Source organism: Globicephala melas, chromosome 7 (genome assembly GCF_963455315.2).
Source record: "Globicephala melas chromosome 7, mGloMel1.2, whole genome shotgun sequence".
In the NCBI taxonomy this organism is placed as follows: Eukaryota; Metazoa; Chordata; class Mammalia; order Artiodactyla; family Delphinidae; genus Globicephala; species Globicephala melas.
The window spans coordinates 69056209-69082741 of record NC_083320.1 but is presented as its reverse complement, the minus strand read 5'-3'; the positions used below and the strand labels follow the sequence as shown (position 1 = coordinate 69082741).

General features: G+C 37.5%; 1 protein-coding gene and 1 non-coding gene across 3 annotated transcripts; one reads left to right on the top strand and one right to left on the bottom strand.

Annotated features, from left to right (window-relative positions):
- Positions 1-5702: 5702 nt before the first annotated feature.
- Positions 5703-25491, top strand: GCA (grancalcin). 2 transcript variants are annotated; one of them, XM_030852600.3, is made up of 8 exons: positions 5703-5865; positions 9945-10103; positions 15057-15126; positions 18931-18974; positions 19251-19398; positions 22857-22970; positions 23309-23367; positions 24016-25491. In XM_030852600.3, the coding sequence occupies exons 1-8, from the start codon at positions 5839-5841 to the stop codon at positions 24040-24042; spliced, it is 648 nt and encodes a 215-aa protein (XP_030708460.1). In that variant the 5' UTR covers positions 5703-5838; the 3' UTR covers positions 24043-25491. The 2 variants fall into 2 exon arrangements, with proteins under 2 accessions (XP_030708460.1, XP_030708459.1); XM_030852599.3 differs by having other exon boundaries at positions 23743-25491.
- LOC115851125 (U6 spliceosomal RNA) lies at positions 16267-16375 on the bottom strand. Its single transcript, XR_004038625.1, has one exon. It is a non-coding gene; the product is annotated as a U6 spliceosomal RNA (small nuclear RNA).
- Positions 25492-26533: the final 1042 nt, after the last annotated feature.

Sequence of the window (26533 nt, the reverse complement as noted above, 5' to 3'; positions counted from 1 at the left end):
AGTAGTTATTTCCACTATTTTATCTTCCAGGTCACTTATCCGTTCTTCTACCTCAGTTATTCTGCTATTGATTCCTTCTCGAGTATTTTTACTTTCAGCAACTGTGTTGTTCATAACTGCTTGTGTGCTCTTTAGTTCTTCTAGATCCTTGTTAAATGTTTCTTGTATTTTCTCCATTCTGTTTCCAATATTTTGGATTTGATAGTAAAATGATTTACTATCATTTCTCTGAATTCTTTTTCAGGTAGGTTGCCTATCTCATCTACATTTATTTGATCTTGTAAGCTTTTACCTTGCTCCATCATCTGTAACTTTTTTTTTTGTCTTTTTTTTTTTTTTTTTTAATGGGTGGTGCTGTACTCCTGTCTTATTGGTTGTTTGACCTGAGATGTCCAGCACTGGAATTTGCAGGCAGTTGGATAGAGCTGGGTCTTGGTGCTGAGATGAGGACTTCTGGGAGGCCTCACTCTGATTGATATTCCCTGGGGTCTGAGGTTCTCTGTTAGTCCAGCGGTTTGGACTTGGAGCTCCCAGCACAGGAGCTTGGGCCCGACCTCTGGCCTGGGAACCAAAATCCCACAAGCTTCATGGCACAGTAAAAAAAAAAAAAAAAAAAAGGAAGAAAGAAATAAAAAATGGAGGAGTACAATATCAAAGAATAAAAACAAAATAAAATTAGAAAGATAAAAAATATATTAGGAAAAATAAAAGTATAATTGAAACGACTGCCACAAGGAAAAAGTTTGGGGGGGGGGGACGGGGCAACAAGCCAAAAGGAGAGATCACTAACAAAGTATAAAGAATAAAATAAAATTAGAAAAATAAAAGATTTATTAGGAAAAATAAAAATATAAAAGAATCAACAACAATGAATCAACAAGGTAAAACAGAGCCCCAATCTAAAAGAGGAAAAAGTAAAGGAAAAAAAAATTTTAAAAAAGCCTTGGCAATGGGTGCGGAGTTTAGCCGGGGGTGGGGGTGGGGTGGGGTGGATCTCAGGCAGGGGTGGGGTTTAGGCTGGGGTGGGACCTTCGCGGGTGGGGAGTTGACGTTTGAGTGTGGGGCGGGGCCTCTGCTAGGACCTGCTGAAGAAGGTAGAGGCAGCACATTGAAATGAGGGCCTCCAGAGGGTGGAGTTCTGGAGTTTGCAGGTAGGGCCCTGAGTGAGGGTGTGTGGGTGGGGTGTAGGCCCAGCTCATTGGAGGGGGTCTCCGAGTGTGGAGGTGGGGCCCTGGGTGGGGGTGTAGGGGCGGGGCTTGGGTTCTGCACAGCAGGAGGGAGGCTCCGAGGGTAGAGGATTAGTCCCGGGAGCCCAGCAGGCTTCCCCGTGCCTGAGTGGACAGGGAAAGCACTGGCCCCTTTCCCTTCTGTTCCTTTACGCCCTGCCGTACCGTCTCCCCCAGTGTCTCCCCTGTCGCTGCTGGACCCCTAACCGTGCGTGGGTCCCGCTGGGTGTAGGAACTCCTCCCCTCCCCCAGCTGCCCCTCAGGGGTCCCGGAGGTCCGGCCTTTACTTTTGCTCCCCCTTCCCTGCCTCAGGACCTGCACAGCTGGAGGGAGCCTAGGTGGGCAGAGGATCAGGCCCCGGATCTCAACAGGTTCCTGGGGGTCCGAGTGGGCAGGGGAAACCTGGCCACGCTCCCTTTTGATCCTCTGCCCTCCCAGTTGTTCCCCAATTTCCCCCTTCGGGCGTGGGATCCCTTCCCCTCCCCCAGCTGCCCCTCAGGGGCGCCTGTCCCGTCCCGCCTCCACTTCTCCTCCCCCTTCACTCCCCCCATGCCCCACGTCCTACCCAGTCGCTGGGGGTTCCTCCCACCCCCTTAGGTGTCCGTGGTCCCTCACCGGTGCCTGGTAGGTGCCCTAGTTGTGAGGAGACGTGAATTCCACATCCTCCTAATATGCCATCTTGATTCCGCCCCTAAAATTGTTTTTTATACATTACATTTTCATAAGATGATATTGTTCATACAATGCTCACTGAATCATGGAGCAAATTTTCATTACTATTACTGTTGGGCTGCACTAAGCAGCCCTGCAAGCCCCGTACTTAACCAGTTTCAAGACGGAAGAAAGAGCCCGGAATCAGCAACAGAGACATCAGTGGTTTATTGGATGGGGGAGCTTAGACATCTGAAGCAAGGTCCTGGAGCGACACCCCTCCATGTGTGGGGGACAGTGAGAGGACATGGGGCAGTCTTTGCTCCGGGGACAGTGGGTTACCAATTATAGGGGGAATTGACATCAGGTTGGCTCAGAGGAGCACGCCTCTCACTGCCCCTTTGATAAGCTATCACTGTGGCTAAAGCAACAGCGGTTAGCTAAGGCCTGGGGCAAGTATGTGGGGAGGTTAGTCAGGTGAGTAGGGTGTAGGTGAAGCAGGTGTAGGGTGTAGGTGAAGCAGAGACCAAGACAACAGCCATCTTGGGTGGCCTGATCATACAGTTACTTTAAAAAAATACTCTTTATTGACTTATTGTAAGTTCCTATACTAGAAAATTTATAATATGAAATACTAGGTTTAGAGACAGAGATACAGCAGACTATAGTGTAGAAAATCCTTTCTGTATCTCACATGATAGTGTATGGGAGGTAAAATCAATTTCCCTTTACCCTTCTGAGTTCTTGGCTGAGATCTCTACGACAAAAAACAGATGAACAAGAGAAAAAAAAGCCCAGAGGTTTATTAACACGAATCCTCATGTATGCATAGGAGATACCCAGAGAAAAATGAATAATTCTCAGAGGTGTCTTAGAACTTCAGCTTAAATACCATCTTCAGCTAAAGAGAAAAGAAAGGTGTGGGGAAACTAGCTACGGGGAGGTTACCAGGAAAAGAAAGATAAACAAACATAAGATTTGTTATGCAGATTTAAGTCCCTGCCTTCTTTATTGATAAGGGACTAAACTTGTCTCAGAGTACTCATTTCTGTCCTTGGTAGAGAGGGGAAGAGGGACCCTTTGGTCCTGTTGTTAGGCAACTGGCGAGTAGAGAGCTTTTCTTGTACCTGTTTCTTCTCAGTTGCCTTCAGTTTAAAATAATCCTTATGCCAAAGTGGCATATTTTGGGGTGGCATATTCTGCTACCCTTCAGTAGGAACTTCCCTGCGTAGTTCTTTCTCTAAGAAAGAGACACGTTGCCTAGAACGTCAAAGGATCAGATATTTTATCCTACTTGCAAGCTAACAAGTAGCCTGCCACAATTTCATAGAAGTTGACAGAAGGCATGAGATTCCTCTGTCAGAGACAAAGAACTTTGTTACTTACAGCACAGGCAGCATGACCTTCAGGTTCTCATGCATTCCTTTTGCTCCCAAGTTCCACTGAGTGAAATGGAGCTCCTAGGTGGGTGATGCAGAAGCAGTGGGTTTGAATCAGCATGAAGGAACTCTAAGCTTAGGAAAGTCCTGCTAGCAAACCTAAGCAAACTTTGCCCTGGAAGGAGAAATTAGCTTTGCTATCTTGCAGCAAATCTTCTCTCTGACCTTGAGGAAAATACAATCCCTATCTTGAAACCACATGTGTAGAAATGCAAGGAACCCATGGAATTTTGAAAAAAATGTAATGCATTGGTAAGGCTAGTATGATGAAAAGAAGATGCACAAAAATTCTGACCAGAGATTTAGACTAAGATTGTAAATGTAAAACACTTGATCCTCTCTGAGTATTTCTTTGAATACGCAGTTAATCAGTTAGAATAAAACTTCACAATGATTTGTTTTGCTTTGTAATGCTTTATCAATTGATGCTTTAATGAGTCAAATGTTCTTTCCTCTTATCAAATAGGTTTTACCATCCCCCTTTATTTATTTATGCCAATAATTTAACCTCACTGGCTAAAGTATTTCTTATTGTGTTAGGGGAACCAATGCACATTTTGTCAAGAGTGGCTTGTACCTTAGCAATCTTCCTTTCTATGTCTTCCTGAGAAAATTAGGTTTCACAAAGTTCAACAGGTTCCGCCTCTGTAATGTAACTGACCAACAGTTACTCAGCTTTGCAAGGTTGATTTCCTCTGCTAATAGATGACACTTTCTTCCACATCCTTATTTTTAAGAAACATTTTAGTAGTTGTCTTATTCTTCAGAGATAACTCAAAATAATATCATTATGGTCTTTTTGTTTGTTTTTAAACTAAGTCTACAGCTGTCTGGTCACTGTGTGTGTCCTCTCCGTTTCAAGCTGGAGCTACAAAATTCATCAGAGCTCCAGAGAAAAGCAGAACTGTCAATGACTATTACTTAATAAATCAAAGTAACTGAGCATTTAACTTTGCACCGAGTGATTAAAAACCAAGCTGTTCCTCGGTGGATATTGTAAGGCCAACTGGCCCGAGGCAGGGGAACACAATCAGATTCACAGATTGCATCAGACCGAAATTCTCCGGACCACCCAGTTCCAGAAACTGCCCTGGAGACATTCCGGACCACCCAGTTCCAGGAACTGACTTGGGGACTTTGAAACCAGCCCAGCCTTCCCGCCTTTCGAGGGGCGGGACTAACGGTCCCCCAGGATACCCGAAAAGACCACCAAATAAGGAATACCCTGCGCCCTCCCAGATTCACCACACCCCTTTCCCTTCTTCCCCTATAAAATCTTGCCCAAGCCTCGCCCGGGCGCGATTTCTCTGGCCCTTTTCTCTCGGACCAGTGAACCTCGCCTGCGAGCGCTCCCTAATAAAGCTCACTTGAAGCTTTCCTCTGTTTCGTGGTGCCGTTTGTTAAGATCCGACCTTACAGATATAATTAGGAGGCACAACTTAAAGAGTTTGCCCAAATGTTGAGTCATTTGTCGGGTTGCCAGATAATATATAGGATGCCTTGTATATTATCAGCGTGTAAACAGCGAATAATTTTTTTGGTATAAGTATGATCCATGCAATGTTTGGGACATACTCATATTTTAAAAATTTCATTTTTTTTTAAGAATAAAATTTAACTAGGGCTTCCTGGTGGCGCAGTGGTTGAGAGTCCGCCTGCCGATGCAGGGGACACGAGTTCGTGCCCTGATCCGGGAGGATCCCACATGCCGCGGAGTTTCTGGGTGCGTGAGCCATGGCCGCTGGGCCTGCGCGTCCGGAGCCTGTGCTCCGTGGCGGGAGAGGCCACAGCAGTGAGAGGCCCGCGTACCGCAAAAAAAAAAAAATTTAACTGGACATCCTGTATTTTTATTTGCTAAATCTGGCAACTTCTGGTCACCATTTATCTAACAAACTATAATAACCTTTTGGTAAAACTTGGTGTCAAGAGAGTTTTAGCTCAGAAGCACTACCTTTGGAGTAGAGGTCAAGGTTTCATAGTTTTGATGATGTGACATCAACGCTACGGAAAAATAGATGTAAGTAACTCTTCAAGTTTTGAAATTCATAGATAAGTATTCGGTAGCCCAGCTTCAAAAGAGTGGAGGTTAAAAGAGGTCATGCACTTGCTGGTCTGGGTTTCTAAGGAGAAAAGAAACCGACCTACAGAGCCTTTCCAAAGAGGGTGGAAGTTACTGTTGCAAAGGATTCTCGGTTTAGCGAGGAGAGAGCGCAAGACCCGAGCGAGTCAATAAAAGAGGAGTAGGAAAAGGTTGGCCGCGTGAAGCCAATCAGAGACGAGATGGATGGGACTAGCCTCGGGGAAGGGGCGGGCTTAGGTACTATAGGCTCCGAAGGGCCGGTCTCAGCCAATCCGAGCTGAGTAGGGCAGAGCTGGACTCCGGGGGGGTTGGTCTCGAGGAAGTGAACGGCGCGGCCGGCGAGTCCGTCAATCTCACTTTCACCTGCAGCTGTACCTCCGCTTTTCTCCCAGCCTGGCGGACGCTGACTCGGAGGGTGACGGTTGACGTTCGCAAGATTGTCATGGCCTACCCGCGATACGGAGGAGGGGTGAGTCCTGGCCGCTTCGGCGCGGCCTCTGCCTCCGCGGGGTGTGGCGCTCCGGCGGGCGGTGCCTGCTAACTTCGCCCGCCTCTGGTACCCGGCGGCGCCGGGACTTCGCGCCGTGTAGGAAGCCGGGGCTGGGGCCGAGCGGGGAGCCGCAGGTGTTCTGGTCCCTGAGGAACCCTTAGACGAGTCCTTGTGGAGCCAGGGGTGTGGAGTGTTTTTAGAAATTTCTTCCCTGGAATGGAGGAACAAAGCATCCTTTTTCTTGTTCCAGTAATCTTTTGTGGTCCGCCCTCCGTCCAATCCTCCTAACCCCCTCCTCCCCGGTTTTGCTAGACATCCTTTTCCTGAATTTTTTGACCACTTCTTTTCTGTTCTCTATGTTGCTTATGAATAAATTAAGGTATGCTAAATGTCTCCTAATGTTTACTATTCTACCAAGGACAGTGTTCTTCTAGAATTTTGGGGCGGGGATGGGGGAGTGGGGAGGTGGAGAAGATTATACTTTCTTACGTAACTGTTTATCCTGCATCACTTTTGGGAGTTGGGAGTTGTGACTGTAGTATCCATTATGGTAACAGGAAATAAAACAAAATTTAAAATTTCAGTTTACATACATATTTTTATTTTAGGTAAGTGTTACAGTGTGATCAGTATTTTCAAGCATAATGATACACTTTAAGCATAGAAAGCTTATACAGATGAGGAAGAAATAGAATAAAAAATAAGTTCCAAGAATAAAAGGAAAAAGGTAAAATTTCTGAGTGTTCCAGAAGAGCCTTTTCATTTCTCTTAAAAAAAAAAAAAATGGGTAGGAGCAAGTATCAGGTCATTATAGTATGTAGATAGCAACGGATACTTTCCAAAGAGTGATGTAAGACATCATTTGTGAATGTCAAGATTTACAGTGTATTAGGCATTGCTTAATGCCTAATACATTTGACTTAAGAACGTCAAATGTCAACATAAACTGTGGGGAAAAGTATATAACTTTTCAACATTGTTTTAGGAATAGGGAAGCAAATGTTTGAAGAACACTGACATAAGGTACAGCTGGTATCCTGAGGTATGAAGTGGAGTTCTATGCAGCCTGTTGTGACTTATTACACAGTTTATATGTGCAGAATTCTCCAGGGTTACAGATTATATGATCTAGTTTATCCAAAGTAACCCTCACAAAATGGACAAGTAGTTGAAAATTTCTGGGACGAAACTAGGGATCAAAGATAATACTAAAGATTCAAAAGTGTGCAAAACTACATGAAAATGACATTGCTGACACAAGTCCAAGGTTTTCTTCAGTCGCATTACCAGGTCATGACGATGATGACCTAATGGTCAGTTTTGATTCATTTGAAACTATTGGGAAGACAACTTGAAATATGAATTTATTATAAACTGCTTTTCAGGGTTTACTTTGTAGGCTAGGGGTCTGAGTTTCCCTCCATGTTGGCCCTTCCACATGGGTCTTGAGCTTCTTCATGCTGGCCATGTTCTAAGAGAGAAACTAAAGCTGCGTGTCCTCTTAAAGTCTTAAGCCTGGAATGCATGTGGTGCAGTTTCTACCAGATAAAGCTGAAACAGGCCCAGCCCAGATTCAAGGGAGTAGAGAAAGTCTTTGCCTTTGCAGGGGAAAGGTTGCAAAGAATTTGCAACCATCTTTAATCTGGCCTCCACCAGGCTCTGACATTTTTGGATTTTGGAGAAGTTAATATTGCGAGACGGGAAGGAAAAGTAGATAGAAGGTTATTCCTAAGGCCAGGTTCTTCATATAATACTGCTTGCCTGACTTTGATTAAAAAACAAGTATGCTGAACCCTCCAGGCACACATGGAGATGCCACAGCAGAGGGTCTATAGCCAGTCTCCTGGCACCACCTCAACATGAGCTTTTCGTTAATAGGCTTATATTTAGTTTGACCTCTCTTCTTAGAAAAAAGTTTCTTCAGTTTTCCTTCTGTGAAGCTTAAGGTGTGAGGGTCTCCAGTAAGCCTTAATTTCTTGGATATGCCCCAGGCCTTGATTGCCCTCCACGTCCTTGGAGGCCTTGGAACCAAAGTCTAGGTGTTTGTTTTTTGCCTCAGAGCAAAAGCTGCTTTGGGAATTTTGCTAATCCTTTTACCTCTGGGTCTAGACTTGTCCCCCAGTATTGGCCTGGAAGTTTCCCCGTATGAGTGAGGAAATTTTACCTTTTTCCTTTAATATTAAAAAATAATATTTTATGAAAATTTTGTGTGTGTGTGTGAAGATTGATCTTATCCTAGTTACCCTTATTAGAAACAGGAAGTTTTTTTTTTCCTTTAATCAATATTTGTAATTTATAGAATTTAGATACTTTTAGAAGGCCCATTTCATTTACATTTTTAAAAAAATTTTTAAACTTTATTTTATTTATTTATTTTATTTTTGGCTGTGTTGGGTCTTCATTGCTGCGCGCGGGCTTTCTCTAGTTGGGGAGAGCCGGGGCTACTCTTCATTGCGTGCGTGGGCTTCTCACTGCGGTGGCTTCTCTTGTTGTGGAGCATGGCCTCTAGGCACGCGGGCTTCAGTAGTTGTGGCTCGTGGCTCGCAGACTCTAGAGTGCAGGCTCAGTAGTTGTGACACACGGGCTTAGTTGCTCTGCGGCATGTGGGATCTTCCCAGACCAGGGCTCGAACCCATGGCCCTTGCATTGGCAGGCAGATTCTTAACCACTGCGCCACGAGGGAAGCCCCTACATTTTCAAATGTATTGGTAAAGAGGTGTTCATAAGCATTTGTTAATATGTATTTTTTAATTTGAATTCTCTTTGGGGTTATATACACTTCTCTTTTTTATTCCAGAAACTGGCCTGTCCTTTGACAGTCTGTCTCTTTTCAAAGAATAACTTTTAAACAGTTACTTCTTTTTCAAATTCATTATATTGTTTTAATGTTTATTGTTCCCTTTCTTATACTTCATTGCTTCATAATCTAGTTTTTGATCCTTGAACACATTTCCTGGAGCTCCCATACTTTCTGCATACCTTTTGCCTTTACCATATCCCATGCTGCAGCTTTTCAAACTGCCGCTAAAGGCTCCTACCTTTTGCCTTTTTCCCCCTCTTAGAATTCTTTTCTCTTTTTGCCCATCAATCTCTGCTTATTCTTCAAAGATGCAGATCAAGATTTTTGTTCCAAATGGAATAATGAACAATCTTGATATTTTTCCTCCTCCAGACTCATTAAAAACAGTGAGCAAAATATCTCTCTAAGATATAAAAAAATGTATACCAAGTTCCAAAGTGAAAAGAAGACAGTAACCAGAGCCATAGCAGGAAACAAACAGTATGTAGTCTCTGGGGTCAGCTTTATATTTGAATCATGATCTATTTCTTACTAGCCATTTGACCTTAACTAATTCAGGAAACCTCTTGAAGTTTCACGTCCTCAACTGAAAAAAGGATAGTACTTTCATATCTCACTGAGTTGTTGGGAAATCAAATCACATGGTAGATGGAAAGTAGTTAGAACAGTACCTGCAATATAAAAAGCTCTCAATAAACATTAGCTGAGTATTATTATTGTTGGTATTCTCGTTGTTGTTATTCTTATTCTTATCAGTTTTGAAGAGGACTATTGTTGGAATTATCACCTTATTGTTCTATTCATTGATATCTTGCTTTTTAAAAAATAAATATTTTCTAGTGGAGGGGATGTTTCAGCCCTATGCATCTTCCCATGATTCATTCACAGTTTTGTTGTATTGTATTTACCATGTATTCTATGTATTTGTCTTTAGGTATACTACTTCTTAGTTTTACTCTAGGTGAAATTTTCTTGTATTTTTTACTTTTTTAAAGTGTGCCTCATTCTTAGAGGCTAGAGACTTCTTTTTTCTTTAACACTTTAAAACATGTTGGATAACATTTGTTGATGAGCTGAATTAAGTAATGCAGGGCATCTCGCAGTTTGTAGCGAACAGCTTTTGTGATAATTTGGGAGCTTTCAGTAACTCGAGTTTTGCTTTTCAATGGACTTCTCGTAAGTATTTTCTTTTAAACCATCTTCAGTGGATAATGGGTGATATTTGTATTAATAACCTTCTCCTTTTTCACTCTTATAGCTTGGAAATTTTAGCAATCAGATGCAAATGGGACAGCCAATGCCAGGAACAGGGCCAGCTGTGCTCCCTGGTGGATACCCTGCATACTCAGCTTATCCGGACAGTTATTCCTCAGCGGGAGACCCCATGTGGACATACTTCACTGCTGTTGCTGACCAGGTAAAATCCTAAATATATAGCACAAATATCAGTTTTAAAAACTGATTGCAACTTAAAACAAATGTCAGCTTTTTCATTTAGTGTGTCATTTTAAATGTATATGAAACTTGCATTTTAAACTTATCTAGACTCATTTTCTTCTTGAGCTCAGAGATGAGGGTAGTCATAATTATCTCATTAAAAAGTCTGTTAGTTTGATGTTTGACACGTTAGAAGTAACCAGGGTGGTGCGTGGAGACTGAGCCAGATAGGATCTGGGAAAAAGAGATCTGTATGTAAACCTCCTTGAGGAAGCTGGGGCAGAGTATCACAAAGGAGACTTGTAAATTGTGGATGTTTCCGGGAGAGGCTTGAGGATGGTAAAGCAAATCAGGAAAAGATAAAGGAAACAAGGCAGAACGAAGGGACAAATACCAGACTAATGAGCAGAGACAGAGATTCATACTTGGGTCTCAGTCACAGTCCATGTCTCTTTTCTTTTATAGTGGTCAAGAATGATTTATTGAGTGCATAGAATTTCATAGAAGTTTCATAACATTTTCCATTCATTATTCAATCACTTAAATGTTCACTAGGTCCCATATGCCTTTCTAGAAATAGAGGATATGCACAGAATTATTACATGTGGCAGACACTTTGTTTTGGCTACCCGAATTCCATTCAAAACCTCCTTTTCCCTTTTCACGTGTGGTAGCGGTTGGAAAGCCCTAATACCATCTCAGATACCTTTCTATAAAGGTAACCATGTGCCATAAGACTGGCCATTGAGATGTAGGTGTAATTTCTTTGGGATGCTTTCCTTTTCCAAATGAGGAAAGCTTTCCTGGAACTAGTGTTGGCCCTTTCTCTGCCTTCATCCTACTGCCTGGAAAGGGGACTTGCAGTATGGAGGTGCTGCAGCCACATTGTGACCTTGAGGCAACAAGCTTGAGATAAAGGCCTATGGATGGGGAATGTGGAAACATGGAAAGAGACTGATGGCCTCATTAAGTTGCCACAGAGTCTTGTTCTGCATAGCCCCAGACTTCTTGTATAAAAACAATAAACATTGATTTGTTTAAGCCCCTTTTATAACATTTTCTAATTGTTTTGTAGTTAAATGCAATCCTAACTGTTGCATTATGCCACTCTTATCTGCAAGGAACTGTTAAGTATAATACTGGGAATAAGTATGTTATCTATAGCTGACTATATAATAAATCCATTTTATAAAATTACAACTTAAAACGTAAGAACCAGACATATATATTTAGAGACTTTTTTTGACTTAAGAACTATTTCATTGTAACAATTGTCAACAATAATTTGCTATGATTGTACTATTTGATACTTTCCTTAAATTTTTCAGTCTTGTGCTTTTGAATAATTAAATTCCATAAGGACGTGGCCCTTGTCATATTGTCTCTTACCCAGGAGGCACTAGGATTATATTAGTCATTGAATGGATGCATAAACTATCTCATTTTCAATTTTTCATCCAAATATTTAGACAGTTCTCTTATATGATGAATTTTGTCTGGCTTTAAGGGTTCAAGTGTAATATCAGATTTATACATTATGATCCTAGAACCTAGTTACCAAACTCACCTCTGCAGCTATATTCTTTTTTGATAGGCCTCATAATTAAAGATACTCTGAGAAATGTCCAATTAAAAGTTTCTGCAGTGTCCCTTTTTATAGGAGGATGTTTTCCTAACAGTAATGATTCAATCATCAGTTGATTCAGGGAAATTCTGGTTAGTACGTTCATAAATACACACAGGCACACACACGTATACACACAGAAGTATCTTGATAATACCAACAACTTCAACTTTAATGTGCACACTGCTTGCATTTTTCCACACAGCAGCTCTGTGAGGTAGGTCAGATGGATGTGCTCTTTTATTATAGATGAGTAAGTAGAGATTAAGATTGATTAGCCTAACAAATAGGACTTGAACTTGAATATCATTTCAAAATCTTGCTGCCTATCAGTTAACCCAACCAAGGGCAATTGATTTTTTGTTAATTATCTATCTAAAGCTCTTAATATTTAATTAGAAAATGCAGTTTTCTACCCCTAATGATAGGTAATTTAGTTGAGGGTTTAGATAGTTGATCACAATCCTCAGCTCAAACTGCCTGTAAAGAGATCCAAAATGATCCCTTGGATTTTCTCCTTATAATTTAGGAAGACACTGCTTGTTAGTTAATTAAGATAACATGTTTTTATAAAATGTATTAAATACTAGTGTGATGTAGTGTACCAGGATAATGCTTTCTGATAGTGATAAATAACTTTCTGCAAAGCTATTCAGGTTATTAGAAAAACTCCAAAATTCTATAAAAACACATGCAAAATAGAATTTCATTCATTAATTAGGTTTTAGACTTTTAAATTTAATCCATACTTGAATGAGAAATGGTAATAGTTTCAACCTTTTGAAATAGTAAATGAATATGGCTACAAACTGTCAGAAATGACTACAGTTTAGTGAAGAACCAAAGGAATTATCTACATTCTACCAAACAGCTAACTTGCTTTGTACTAGATACTGGGCTAGGGTCTGGGGATGAAAGGTAAATGAAACTCAGATACTGACCTAGACGATCTCTGTCTAGTCAGGGAGATAGACCTGTGGGAAATGATAACGGTACAGGGAGAGGCGTGCTCAAGGTGAGTGAGTGAAGATGATAGCAACACCAAGAACATCCTCCGACCCTTACACTTGTTCTCTTTGCCTAGAACTGCACTGTCCAAATTAAATAGAGTGTGAGCCACAAACGCAAGCCACATGTGTAGTTCTCAAGCCTCCAAGTAGTGCATTTTAAGGAGTAAAAAGAAATAGGTGAAATTAATTTTAATAGAATATTTTATCTAACCCAGTGTATCAAAAAAGATTAACATTTCAACATGTAATCATGTAAAACTTATTAATAAGATATTTTACTCTATGTCATGGTTACTAAGTCTTGGAAATCTGGTGTGTATTTTACACTAACAGAACACCTCTGTTCAGACTAGGCACATTTAAGTGCTCGGTGGAATGTGGGGCTAGTGGCTTCTGTTTTGGACAACTCGGGCCTAGAGCACTCTCCCTCAGATGTCTGCATAGCTCGCTCCTTCACTTTCTTCAAATCTCTCTCAAAATTCGCCTGCTTTACCAAAAGGCTCTGCTTTACCATCTATGTAAAATACCATTGGCCTCCTCGCCGTACTCCACAACACTCCTTCTTAGCACCTTTACTCTGCTGTATTTTTTCCCTCAGCACTTACTACCATCAGATGTAATTTCTGCTTTACCGCCTCTCTCCCACCACTAAAATGTAACCTCTATGAAGGCGAGGAATTTGTTTTGGACACAGCTTGGTACTTAGTCCATTTAATGGTGCTTGAACGTGTTAGGTTGTTCAACAGATATATGTTAAATGGATGAATTTCTTATTCTTTCTAAATGGAACATATCTGTTCATTTATTTCTCTGCATTTTCTTAGCATACTTGTTTTAATGATTGCTCTATAAAATTCTTTCATCCTGTATGAATTTGTTCTGAAATGGTTCATTCTTGTGGACTGTCTTTCTGAACATTAGATTTTTCCACATACTTTGGAATATTGGTTCCTTAAACTTACAGTGAGTGAAGTTTTTGTTTATTCTCCTCACCCCTCCCCTAACCTTTTGTCCCCTTCCACGTTTCCCTTCCTCTCTCCGTGTCACCCTTCCGTACCTAGCGGTTTTGTGATTTTCCCCACCTAGATTGTGTCCAGAATCAGACTTCACTGAAATATAAAATCCTTTGCCTTGAGTTAAGTTGTTCTAATAAATACTTGGGTTTATTTTCCAGAAACAAGCAGACTAAAATACAATAAATAAACCAGTACATACTTTAATATCTTAAAAATGTAAAACCGTCAGGTAAATCTAACAGGCTTGATAGACCTAAACAGGGTCAAAATCAAGAGACAAATGAAGTGAATGATGCAAGCACAGGGTCAGATCCTTTGTTTAAAAACTGGATATTTATTCACAGAATTTTTGCGTTAATTTTTTTAATATCGCATTAAAACATTACTGTGACTACTGAGTTTTCTTAAACTTCCTTATATTTAAAGGTTAGTCTCTCACTTGCCTGATAATGTTTATAATACTCCTTAGAAGTGTCTATAATACTTCTTAGAAGTAGTTGGTAAAAGTTATGTTTTTTTCTTGGGTTCTTACAAATTACGTGTTTTAAATTTGCCTCCTTAATCCTTTCTCAGAGCTGTTGTTTTGAATTTGTGACAGTGTATGTGATGCTTCCAAGTAAATTAACTCTTTATTTTTGTAGAAAATAGGATGAGGTACTGAAACATAATGAGAGTATTCAACCTGGTTCACTTCCATTGTGGTTACTTGTGATAAAAAAAATTTTTTTCCCGTAAGAAGGTCAAACAAGAATATTTGGACAAAAAATCAGAGGGGACTCTAAAACTTTGCTGAGGTTAATGCTGTGGAGGAAAAAGATATTTTCTCTTCCCAGTTAAAGATTGAGTATCCTTTAGAAATAATCTCCTCTCAAAATGGGCATGAAAGGAAAGTGTTTGAGACTTCTCTGAACGCATTTTAGCATTTTAGGCATTTTTCTAACTATTCTAAGTAGAGGTATAATGATTCTCACAAGGTATTACTTTGCACTATTATAGGACAGAGTGATTATGCTATTTTTCAGAAGCAGAGAATATAACTTATATTTGAAATACCTGAATAATTTAATAGAATAAAATTTGATTGTGAAAAAAGTATTCATGTTGTGTGATGTTCTCTAATGTGCCTTTGCCGTCAATAATTATCTCTATAATTTTGTAGTTGATAATAGAGTAGTATTTTGAAGATTGCCTATTTATTGATCGGCCTAGAACAGTTAGTTAGCATTTTAGTATGCTTTTATACAGCTGATTTTATTAATCAGGTTATAATTATTTTGTAACAGGATGGTGAAGTGGATGCTGAAGAACTTCAGAAATGTTTAACACAGTCTGGAATTAGTGGAACTTTTTCTCGTGAGATCTCTTTTTTTCTCTGTTAAAATTGGACTAGGAAATTCATTTTCTAACTTTTTTGTTTCCATACTTAAAATATTAAAAAAATTTTTTATCACATATACATGCACATAGTTCAAAGAACCAAATAATTCTGCAAAGCTTGTTATGAAAATACTGTTCAGCATGCATTCCTCCCTCCCCAATGTTAACCACTCGCAGAGAAAATCTCTTTAAAGTTCTTCAGCTAATTCTTTTGAAATTTGCCTCCATATCTCAAAATAGCATGCCTTTATCACTATGGATTTTCACTTTTAATGATCATCAATTATTATGTCCTGCCGTGGGTGATGAGGATGTAACCCTCTCACCTGTGTCCCTGTACTCTACACAGAAGCTCCCTCATCCATCTGCTGTTAAGTAATTTTCATTAGCTCACTAATCAATATTTGCCTTATTGTTACTATCTAAATGCTCTTCCTGAGTCTTGTAATAATATATGATTAATTTTTCTTTTAATGTAACTTTTTGCTTTTTCTGAAATTAATCTTCATCCAGGAGCTTTCTGTTGTGCTTCGTTTTCTGTGCATAGCTGTCATGCTTGCACTCCTGGAGCCCTTTCTTCTCTCTCTTGAGTTGGATCTCCCCTTCATTCCATCCCTTGTTGTCATTTTAAATTTGATAAAATATATTGAATTAGCTTCTTAATAAAAGTGCATGGGAGGTAAATTTTTTGAGACTTTCTCTGAAAATGCTTTCATTCTATCCTCAGAATTAAGTGATTGGCCAGGTATAGAACTCCAGATTACAAATCATTTTGACGTAGAATTTTAAAGGTATTGCTCCATTGTTTCCAGCTTCCATTGTTGCTTTATCTTTTTGTTTCCTGCCTGTATGTCGTTTATTATTACTGTGTGGAGGCTTGTGAGATCTTCTTTGTCCCTAGTGTGAAATGTCACAGTGCTGTGCCTGGTTGTGTGGGGAATGCAGTGGGCACTCCTAATCTGGAGACTCATTTGCATTAGTTCAGCGCTGTTTTCTCCATTTTCTCTTTCTGGAATGTGTCTTTGGACTGGGTCACTTTTCTTACCTTTTCTCTCCTACCTCTTATTTTCCTCTACTTTTGGGGAAATTTCCTCAACTTTATTTTCTTTTTCTTTTTTAACTATGGGACGCTTCACAGAACAAACTTGTGTGTCATCCTTGTGCAAGGGCCATGCTACTTTCTGTATTGTTCCAATTTTAGTATATGTACTGCTGAAGCGAGCACTCATCTTTATTTTCGAAACCTTCCATTGAGTCTTTCCTTTCTCCTATCATGTTTTTAAAATCCAAGAGCCTTTGTTCTTTTTTCATGAATGCGATGTCTTCCCTTATCTCTGAGATTGTTAATGTATTTTTTTTAAGCTTTTTTCTTCCTACATAACCTACTTCCTCCAGTTTTTTTTCCCACGTTGTTTGTTTGGCTGTCTTTCATGTTAGGTGCTTTTCTCAGGTGTCTGATGATCCTAGCTTGCTCATATTTAACTAAAATGCCAGTTAGAAGCCCTGAGAGCCAGGCTGGGTGTTGACTGTAGACTTCAGAGTCTGGTGGTTTGGCTGGGCAGTGTGTCCTCCAGCACTGGGTATCAGGATCTTTCGGGATTTCCTTTGGGGCTGGTTGTCCAGTTGATCTGTCTGGAGCGGAGGAGGGAGGACTCATCAGCGTTCTCAGTCTTTTGTAAATTGTCATTGAATTTCCTTGTTTTAGTAGATAGTCCTGTCCTCAGCTGTGCCTGGTTTCCTGCAGTGCACAGCCCTCTCCAGAGAATAAAACCCCAGATGTCTACCGGCGTGGGAGTAGCCATCCATGTAGCTGAAGCAAGGAGGGGATTTGGGGCTCTAAAGGCTCCTTAGATGGACATTCAATCAGTCCTTCGGTTTTTGTCTCTACATTCACACCCATTTTCAGAAGTACTGCCAGTCCTTAAACGTTTAGAATATCCTCCAGGATAACCAGGCTGCTTCTCAGGTTGTCTTATTGCAAGTTCAGGAAGCCACTTTCTCAGATCTAGGTTGTCAACTTAGGTCCACCTACTTTTCCAACTTGCAAAATTTTATTCCTTTGTTTCTCTCTCATTCTCTTCTTCTCTAAAGGATTACAACTTTTAGAAATTCATTTTAATTCTGTCCATTCTAATGGGATGTGGGAAGAAAGGGAAAATCTGTCAACTTTCCTAAAAATTCTCTCCCTTCATTCTTCGTCAGATACTTAATCTTACATATATTTGGTCCTATTTTGAGATTGATTGAAGGTCTGCTTATTTGATGACTCAATTTTTGTCATTTATTATCATCTATTCAGATTCTCCCACTTAATGAATGTGTGCTGCCATGTTAACTTTAAGGCAAAACAGATGTCATTTACTTGACAAAATGATGGAATGCCATTCCAGAGATTTCTCCCCCTCCTTGCCTGAGTAGTTTTTGAATGAAGGAGCACTGGGCTCCAATCCTGACTCTTCCACCTGTTAGCTAGTGAACGTGGGAAACTTTATCTTTCTGGGCCACAGTTGCTTTATTTGTAAAATTGGGGCTAGGATAGGTTTGGCATGTTTATGTGAAATCACAAAACACACACTACCTGGCTCATAGTACATGCTATTCACTGTCAGTTGAATTGTCAGTCTGAAAATACTGTAACACCTATTCTAACATTGACACCATATGAAACATTCAAAGAAAGCTCTTTTAACTTTTGGATTGTTTTATAATTTTCTTTAATGGGTCTAAAATTTAGCTGAAATAGTTTTTTTCTTTATAAAAATTTCAAAATATTTTATCAAATAGCATAAAGTAAAATAATTTTAAGCATTTTTATTTATTCATTCATTTATTTTAATGAGCTACTAGTAAGAACTTTGTAAACTTGACTGTACTGACATATCTCCTTTATCAGGACTATGTGTAATTAGTCTTGAGATAAATCAGCATGCTAGTTGAATGTAATTGTGATAAGGTTTAGAAAAATTAAATTCTGCCTAGTGAGTCCTCAGTTATAGTTCTTTAAATATGAAAGTGTTAATATTTCTAATAATCCCTGATTTTAAGATAGCAAACTATCTTGTTATCTTTATTTCTTCTTCCTTTCTTTTCCCCTCCCCCAAGAAAAAACAGTTGCTTTCAGTTCTGAAGCTCATCTTTTTCTTACTTGGTTGATGGCAGTAAACTACCAGATGGTTTACCTACATCCAGATCCATCTTACTTTACTCTCTAGTATGTTCTTCGTCAATTACTGTTTCTGAAATGGAAATTTTAGAATTGCCCCTCTGTTCCTTAAAATCCTTTAGTAACTTCCATTGGTCTAAAACTTTAGGGTGGCATTCAAGACTTTCGTGACCTGGTCCTCATCTGGCTTTCTGAAGTCATTATACGCATATGCCTCTCCTTCCCATATACCCCAAGCTTTAACCAAATCTCTAACACTTTCAAGTTATGTGATCTCAGTGTATGACAACTTCTACTTAAACCTGACTTGGCATTTGTGTTAGGAAGACTGAAGCCCTCCTTTTCACTTGTTTAATTTTCAGTATTTTATAATTGCTTATTTAATTACCCAAATCCCCTTACTAGATGTGAGTAGTATGAAGGTAGTAACTTTTATTTTAGTCTCTTTTTTTTTTTTTTTTTTTTACTATGCATGCCTAACATTCAAAGTTTGTTCATTGGGTGATTGTGTATGTTTGGCAATGTGGAAATGTTTTGTTTTGAAAACAGAAATTGTTGTAATTTTATATAAATAAAATCGGGCAGAATTTAATTCAAATAATAAATATGTTTTATAGCCTTCAGTTTGGAAACCTGCAGAATTATGATTGCCATGTTGGATGTATCCTTGACTAAAAATAGAAAATATTGGAATAGAGAATATTAAGGCAATTGTTAGATATAAATGATCATAGTAAACTAGAGAGTTTAACAATACTTTGTAACATCCTGTTTGAATTCCATTCTTTTCCATTTTTACACAGAAATCTATTTATATGCTAAATTTGGCTAACTCTTGCAGAAGTGAACTTAACAATATTTTAGTCAATTATTTGGAGTTTGGGGTCCGGGTAGATTCTTTGGTATCAAAATTTATTTTTGTTAATAAAACTATCAGAGAGATTACACAGGAAAAATGGGATTTAATGAATTCAAAGAACTTTGGGCAGCTCTTAATGCCTGGAAGCAAAATTTCATAACTGTTGATAAAGACGGAAGTGGCACAGTAGAGCGTCATGAATTGAATCAAGCCATTGCTGCTATGGGTAAGAATATTAAATTCTTTAGAGTTGATCCAGGTCATCTTTGTTCAGATGAATATTAATTGTTTAAATTTGCTAAGTAATAAAAGGGTATATTATTTCACCAGCTGTTGTCCAATTTGATTTCAAGGTTATAGATACATTCTGATTTAAGACCTTTAACAAAACCATTTTATTTCTGAGTTTTCCAAAGATGATCTTTCATACACTCTGGTTGATAAAACAATTTCTGAATTTCCTTTGTTGAGTATACTTAAATTTATTCTAATTGTTTGTACTCACTTACCATTTATATTGTATTCTTTTGTAACTTGGTAAGATCTCTAATTTGACAGCAAAGCCTTATCTCAATTACAGGTCTCCATACATAGTCTAGCTTTCTAGCAGTAAAACCTGTTTTTTTGGTTTTTCTTCTTTTTTTTATGTAGTGTAGAACACACAGCAGACACCGGAAGACCTCAAAATGGGAAGTCTACATTTTAGAATATCTTAAAAGACTGTAAATTTATTTTTAGCATATCTCTGATAAGCTGAGGTTCTCAGTCTATTTTCTTTCAAAAAGTGATAATATAAATGGTGTTTAACTTGTTTACAGTTAATGCAATTTTAAGTAGTTTTCTTAATTGTATTTACTTTCGTGATTTTATTTACACTCATTTTTAAACAAAATTCTTTTGTAACAGAACTCACTTTTTGAAAGATTTTATTTAACTTTCAGAAATCTGAACCAAGTGCAAATTACCTCAAATTCCAATTTAAAGTCAAAGCCATGATTAGTTTCGTTGTATCAATAGATGTTTTAATAGATGGTCATTTTAGGGACAGTCCTGGCCATATAAACATGTATAGTTCAACTATAGAGTCTTAATTCCTAATGAATTAAACTTGGTTCTTAATTCAGCACAGTGTTGGAAAATTAATATAACCAATTGCAAAAAAGAAAACCACCGAAGAGTTCACATAGGCAGTTGAGTGTAACAAAGAGGTATTCTGTATTTTTCAAATTTAAGGTCTTCAGATATATTTTAAGATATTCAAATTATTTTTACTGAGAATGCTATGGAAAATCTTATGAATTTTATCAGTCCCACATCCAGATCATAATTCTCTAATAGAAAGCTCAGGGCTTATTTGCATATAATTACATTAGTTTGCATATATGACTTCTATTAATTTATACCTTTCATTTACTTTTAGCAAGTTTCCTGGATTGTATTTCATTATAGCTATGCATAGAATTATCTTCTGTTGCATTTGTTTTTATTATTTTTCCCTTTGACTGGATTAATGTCTTTTGTCTAAATCTACTAATCCATTAATATATAAAGACAATAATTCTAGGCAGCATTCTTCACAGTAAAGTGTACACATTCATTAAATACATAAGAATCTCTAGGGGTGCAACAAGTGGAATATATTAATTTATATTTTTAATTACTTTTATTCCATTCTTTTTAAATTTGTTTTATATATACTTTAAAATGTAAATAATCAAATAGTAATTCATGTATAGAATTTAAAACTAAATGAATACACATATAATGGGATTGAGTGATCCAAAACTTTTTACTCATAGAAGTACACATTCAAAAACTTTTGGAGTCCACTGGGCTAGACAATAAAGAACCAAGGAAATAGTAAGAAGACTGTGGTTAAGATGAAAATCTGTGAAGAAACAGAATAAGGGTTATAGGACAAAATGGAATAACATTTTCCTATTTCTCCCCCCTCTGAGTAACCATGTTGATTCTCAAATTTTCTTTGACTATAAAAGACACTTGTAAGCAATATAGTCAATGGGAAATATAGGTTTGAATGATAGCAAAGATCACTAATAACCTTTGCTTTGATTTTCTTTTTTTTAATAGGTTTGTTTTATTTATTTATTTATTTATGGCTGTGTTGGGTCTTCGTTGCTGTGCACGGGCTTTCTCTAGTTGCAGCGAGCGGGGGTGCTCTTCATTGCAGTGTGCAAGCTTCTCATTGTGGTGGCTTCCCTTGTTGTGGAGCACGGGCTCTAGGCATGTGGGCTTCAGTAGTTGTGGCTCGCGGGCTCTAGAGCGCAGGCTCAGTAGTTGTGGCGCACAGGCTTAGTTGCTCTGTGACATGTGAGATCTTCCTGGACCAGGGCTCGAACCTGTGTCCCCTGCACTGGCAGGCAGATTCTTAACCACTGCACCATCAGGGAAGCCCTCAATTTCATTCCCTTTTATGGCTGAGTAATATTCCATTGTATATATATATATACCACATTTTCTGTATCCATGCATCTGTTGATGGACAATTAGGCTGCTTACATGACATGGCTATCGTAAATAGTGCTGCAGTGAACACTGGGGTATCATTCCTTTTTCTGGCTGAGTAATATTCCATTGTATGTATGTACCACATTTTCTGTATCCAGTCATCTATCGTTGGACGTGTAGGTTGTTTACACGTCCTGACTATTGTAAATAGTGCTGCAATGCATATTGGGGTACACGTGTCCTTTGAGTTATGGTTTTCTCAGGATATAGTAGTGGGACTGCTGGGTCATGTAGTAGTTCTATTTTTAGTTTTTTAGTGAATCTCCATACTGTTCTCCATAGTGGCTGTATCAATTTACATTACCACCAACAGTGCAAGAGGGTTCCCTTTTCACCACACCCTCTCCAGCATTTATTGTTTGTAGATTTTTTGATGATTGCCATTCCAAAGCAATCTACAGATTCAGTGCAGTCCCTATCAAATTACCAATGGCATTCTTCACAGAATTAGAACAAAAAATTTTACAATTTGTATGGAAACACAAAAGGCCCCGAATAGCCAAAGCAATCTTGACAAAGAAAAATGGAGCTGGAGGAATCAGGCTCCCCGACTTTAAACTATACTACAAAGCTACAGTAATCAAGACAGTATGGTACTGGCACAAAAACAGAAATATAGTTCAATGGTACAGGATAGAAAGCCCAGAGATAAACCCACACACATATGGTCACCTAATTTATGACAAAGGAGGCAAGAACATACAATGGAGAAAAGAGAGCCTCTTTAATAAGTGGTGCTGGGAAAACTGGACAGCTACCTCCAGTCCTCCCAGAAACACCCAGAGCTCTGATATTCTTTAAAGAACTATAAAATTACAGGGTTGAAATATTGATGCATTAAAAAAACCTGTGACATACACTAGACCTTATTTCAAAATCAAAATATATTTTAAAAACACAAAAATATATTTTCTTTTTCCTAGCTATCACTTTTTTACAAAGCTAGAATTGTGAGAATTATGTACCACTTCACTATTAGTAATGAAACCTTTGATCAATTTCAATTGGAATGTGTTTTGTTTCTAATGTATATTTTTATGTAATGAATTTTGAATGTTAATTTGTTTTATGACTTTATTAACAAGAATGCATTGTTTGTTGTGTTCTTTTGATGTTTAGTTTTGGAAGTTTTAATCTAGCAATCCCTTTTTCTAGGTTATAGGTTGAGTCCTCAGACATTAACTACTATTGTTAAACGTTATAGCAAGAATGGCAGAATTTTCTTTGATGATTATGTTGCTTGCTGTGTGAAGCTTCGAGCATTGACAGGTAAGGACCATTTATGGGTACAGTATCATGTAGCTTTTTTCTTGAATGGTGTCCCTCACTTTCTTCAGCAAGTTGATGGTATTATGTATTTTCCCCCTTTATTCACTATTAAATCTAATCAGAGCTTTAAGGCTTTAAAAATTTAGGATTATAAATAGTGAAAAATTGTTATAGCTCAGTTTTGGAAAGTTTTCTTCATATCTCAGTTGCCTGGGACATAAAATCACTTAAGATTTACTTGATTATAAAATTATTCATTTTTTAGTACCTGGGGACACCAAGTATTTAAAACTATAGATTTTAAATTATAACAGAAAAAGTAATTTTTTTGTTTAAAGATTTCTTTAGGAGAAGAGACCACTTGCGACAAGGGGTTGTGAGTTTCATATATGATGATGTAAGTATCCTGTATTACACTTTTGATATTTATACTGTGTTTTGTATATGTTTACAGTTGTCAAAAAATTTAAGTGATCTCTGGTTTCAGTACTGGAAATAATATATTTTAGAGACCATATTCTTTATGTTTTTCAGCTTAACGCAAATGTAAGATTCAATCGTGGTAGAAATACCAATTTGACTTTATAGTAAACATAAAAATACTTTTAAATTTTATGACAGACTTTTGGCAGTTTATGTTCCAAATCATTTTTAAGGGCAAAACTACCATTGCTTTTATAAAGAGTAATTTACTTGTGATGGTCTTTCTTCTAAGAGAGATAGGAAATTTTCATCTATGATAGGTAATGGAACTGTTCATTTCTCATTTCAGATGGTTGCTGTTAACCTGATTCCAAGTTTGTTTTGTTTTTAACTGAAGGAGAGGTTATATTTCACATGTTCTTTAGTGTTTCAAGGTTTTGTTTTATTTTCGTTATGTAGGAATTATAGGGTCAACTTTACCCTACTAGTTTAATACTGGTTTGAGTTACAAGCCTTAGAAACTCAAAATTTCTCCTTTTGTGAAAATGCTTCTGTAGAATATAATTAATCAAAACCAAAACCATTTTGTTGTTACCAGCTGGTGATTTTGCTTATGTATTAGTTTTTGCAGGGCACTATGACAATTTGATAGTCTAGAATTTGAAGGCTGAAGAAATACTGTGAATTTCTCTGCTTGGAAGAAATGAACTGAACTACTTTGAATTAAAGCTTTTGGGGCTTTTCCATGTTCCTGTCTGTTAAATCTCTTCTCTTTCTATGTGTTTTTACTTTAGCTCACCATGCAAAGCAGTAAAAGAGATGTTTTTGTATTTGTAATATTTATATAAATTTATAACTTTAGGGATATCTGCATAATAAATATTGGGATATGATTAAGTGATATAAATACCTCTTAGTTTTAATTTTCTTTCTTACTTACAAGATAGATTATATAAGAAACCAAATGATGAAAGCCTAGATAAAACTAATTTATACTTACCTGAAGGTTATAAATTATACTTGGAAATTTTGTTTGTAGTTGTTGGTATTTGAGGGTGAGCCAGAAGGGGAAGCCTAGATTTTGCGCCATCTTTGTAAAAGGGTTTGTTCTTTGATCACATAATCAGAGAACAGAAACTCATGAGTCTTTGCCTGTGAAGAAGAAAATTGTACTTCCTAAAATTTTATCTTAAATCACCTTAGGTGAACCATAAATTAAACTATGGTGAAATAAAACTACAGGAGGCATTGTTTTTCCTTTTTAAATTTTTTGCAGTATATATTTTTCTTCAATATGTTTTATTGTCTCCTGTGGAAAAAAATTCTTAATAAACATAACTTTTTTCTCTGCGCTTTATAGGTAACCTAAAATGGCGTCTTTTTCTAAATCTAGATTTTCTGGAAATGACGTATTTTTAATGAAATGTCAATATTTAAATTTGTCCTTTTAAACTAAATTGTTTATACATAATGCTGTTAACTGTTTAGAAAGTTTAAAAAACTCCAGTAATCTACCACTTTGTTTAAATGTTCAGAAATTATAAGTTTGACTTTCTTGACAACATTAGCCAGTGATTTTGGCATTAGTAAACCAGTAAGTCTTTACCACTAGGTGTAATGTGGGTCCTAAGCATGGTAGGCATTGTGGAAGCATTTTTGAGTGGTGTTACTAACAAAAATTGCAAAGTGGAGTCACCAGGTCCTTAGCATTTAAGATTCCTGGTATAAGCTGCTGCAATTAATCCAGTCCCTTTCTGGGCAAACACCCCAAAGTCTTTCTTAATGAAGTTTTAATAAACCACATATTTTTTCTTACACTTTAACTGACTATCATCTTCCAGCTTAAAGGTGCAAATGTCATAATCTTAATATGGCTCGTGACCAAATTAATAGTTTTTCATTTAAAAATTTTTCATTAAAAATGGAGGATGAATGGTAGCATCTTGAACAAAAACCTTTTATAAACTTTCACTTTAAAAAAATCCTAGAAAGGCAGTAATGTATATTCATGTTGATATTGATAATTTTATATAATTACCTGTCGAATTCATTTGGTCAGCTTTATAAAAATGTGTGAATAAATAATCCATGTAATTTTGTCCTCTGGCTGTTAATTTTTTTTCATGAACATATATTTGATAATGTGAGAGCATGTTAACTGAGTCATAAAAGATATCGAATTCTAATTAGAAGTGTTGTAGGAAAAAGCTAATGTAAACACACTATATCATTCATGTTGAATAAGGGTGATACTATGACTCAGTAGCATGGAATTTTAACATCTGATTTATACAGGTGGTTGTTACTGTCCTATTCTGAGGTCATTTATAATTTTCCTTATTTGGATGCTCATAGTTGAGGTAAAACTTTTAAAATGGCTTGACATGACTCATATAAGTTTTGCCAAATGACACTTTGTGTTAGAACTTCTTCACACAATTCTCTAAGTCATCCTTTTCCAAAGGTGTTCCTATGACTTTTGGTCATAGGAGGTCTGTGAAGAAGGAGTTTCCATGACCAAACGTATTTGGGAAAGTCTCACCTTCCTCAGGGAGCTTAAAAAAGCCTAAGGTACAGAAAATCTCATTTAATTTTATTTGACCCAGTTTTTTCCAAACTTTTTTTTTTTTTTAACCACAGAACCCTTCCTCTTAGCAAAACTAATGTTCCATGCCAATCCACCCCAGTTGTCAGACAGTTCTTTTGCACTTTGCATTAGATAGATAATTACATAAACATTAGCCTTAAAGAATATATTACTAGGATTTTTTTGCTGAAATGCAATTCACATTTTTGATGCTTTAAAATAATTAATGTAAACAGACATCCTTTACTAAGGTAAAAATTAAATAGTTTTACAGGGAGTATGACTGGAATATGAATATAGTTTGGTAGTTTGTACTGGTTAACTCATGCCCCAGTTTTCTTATGATGATGTAAATTATTGAATAATGTACACTCTTAATGTCTAAGTGCTTTTATTTATCCAATAAACATGTTTCCATGTCATTTTGAGAATTTTTTTAATAAACATTCAAATAGCTTGCTGTAAAGTTTTGCATCATACAAAATCTGTTACATATATATTATGAGATGCTTCAGTTCAAATAACAGTGCAGTAATTCACCTATGCCTAAAAG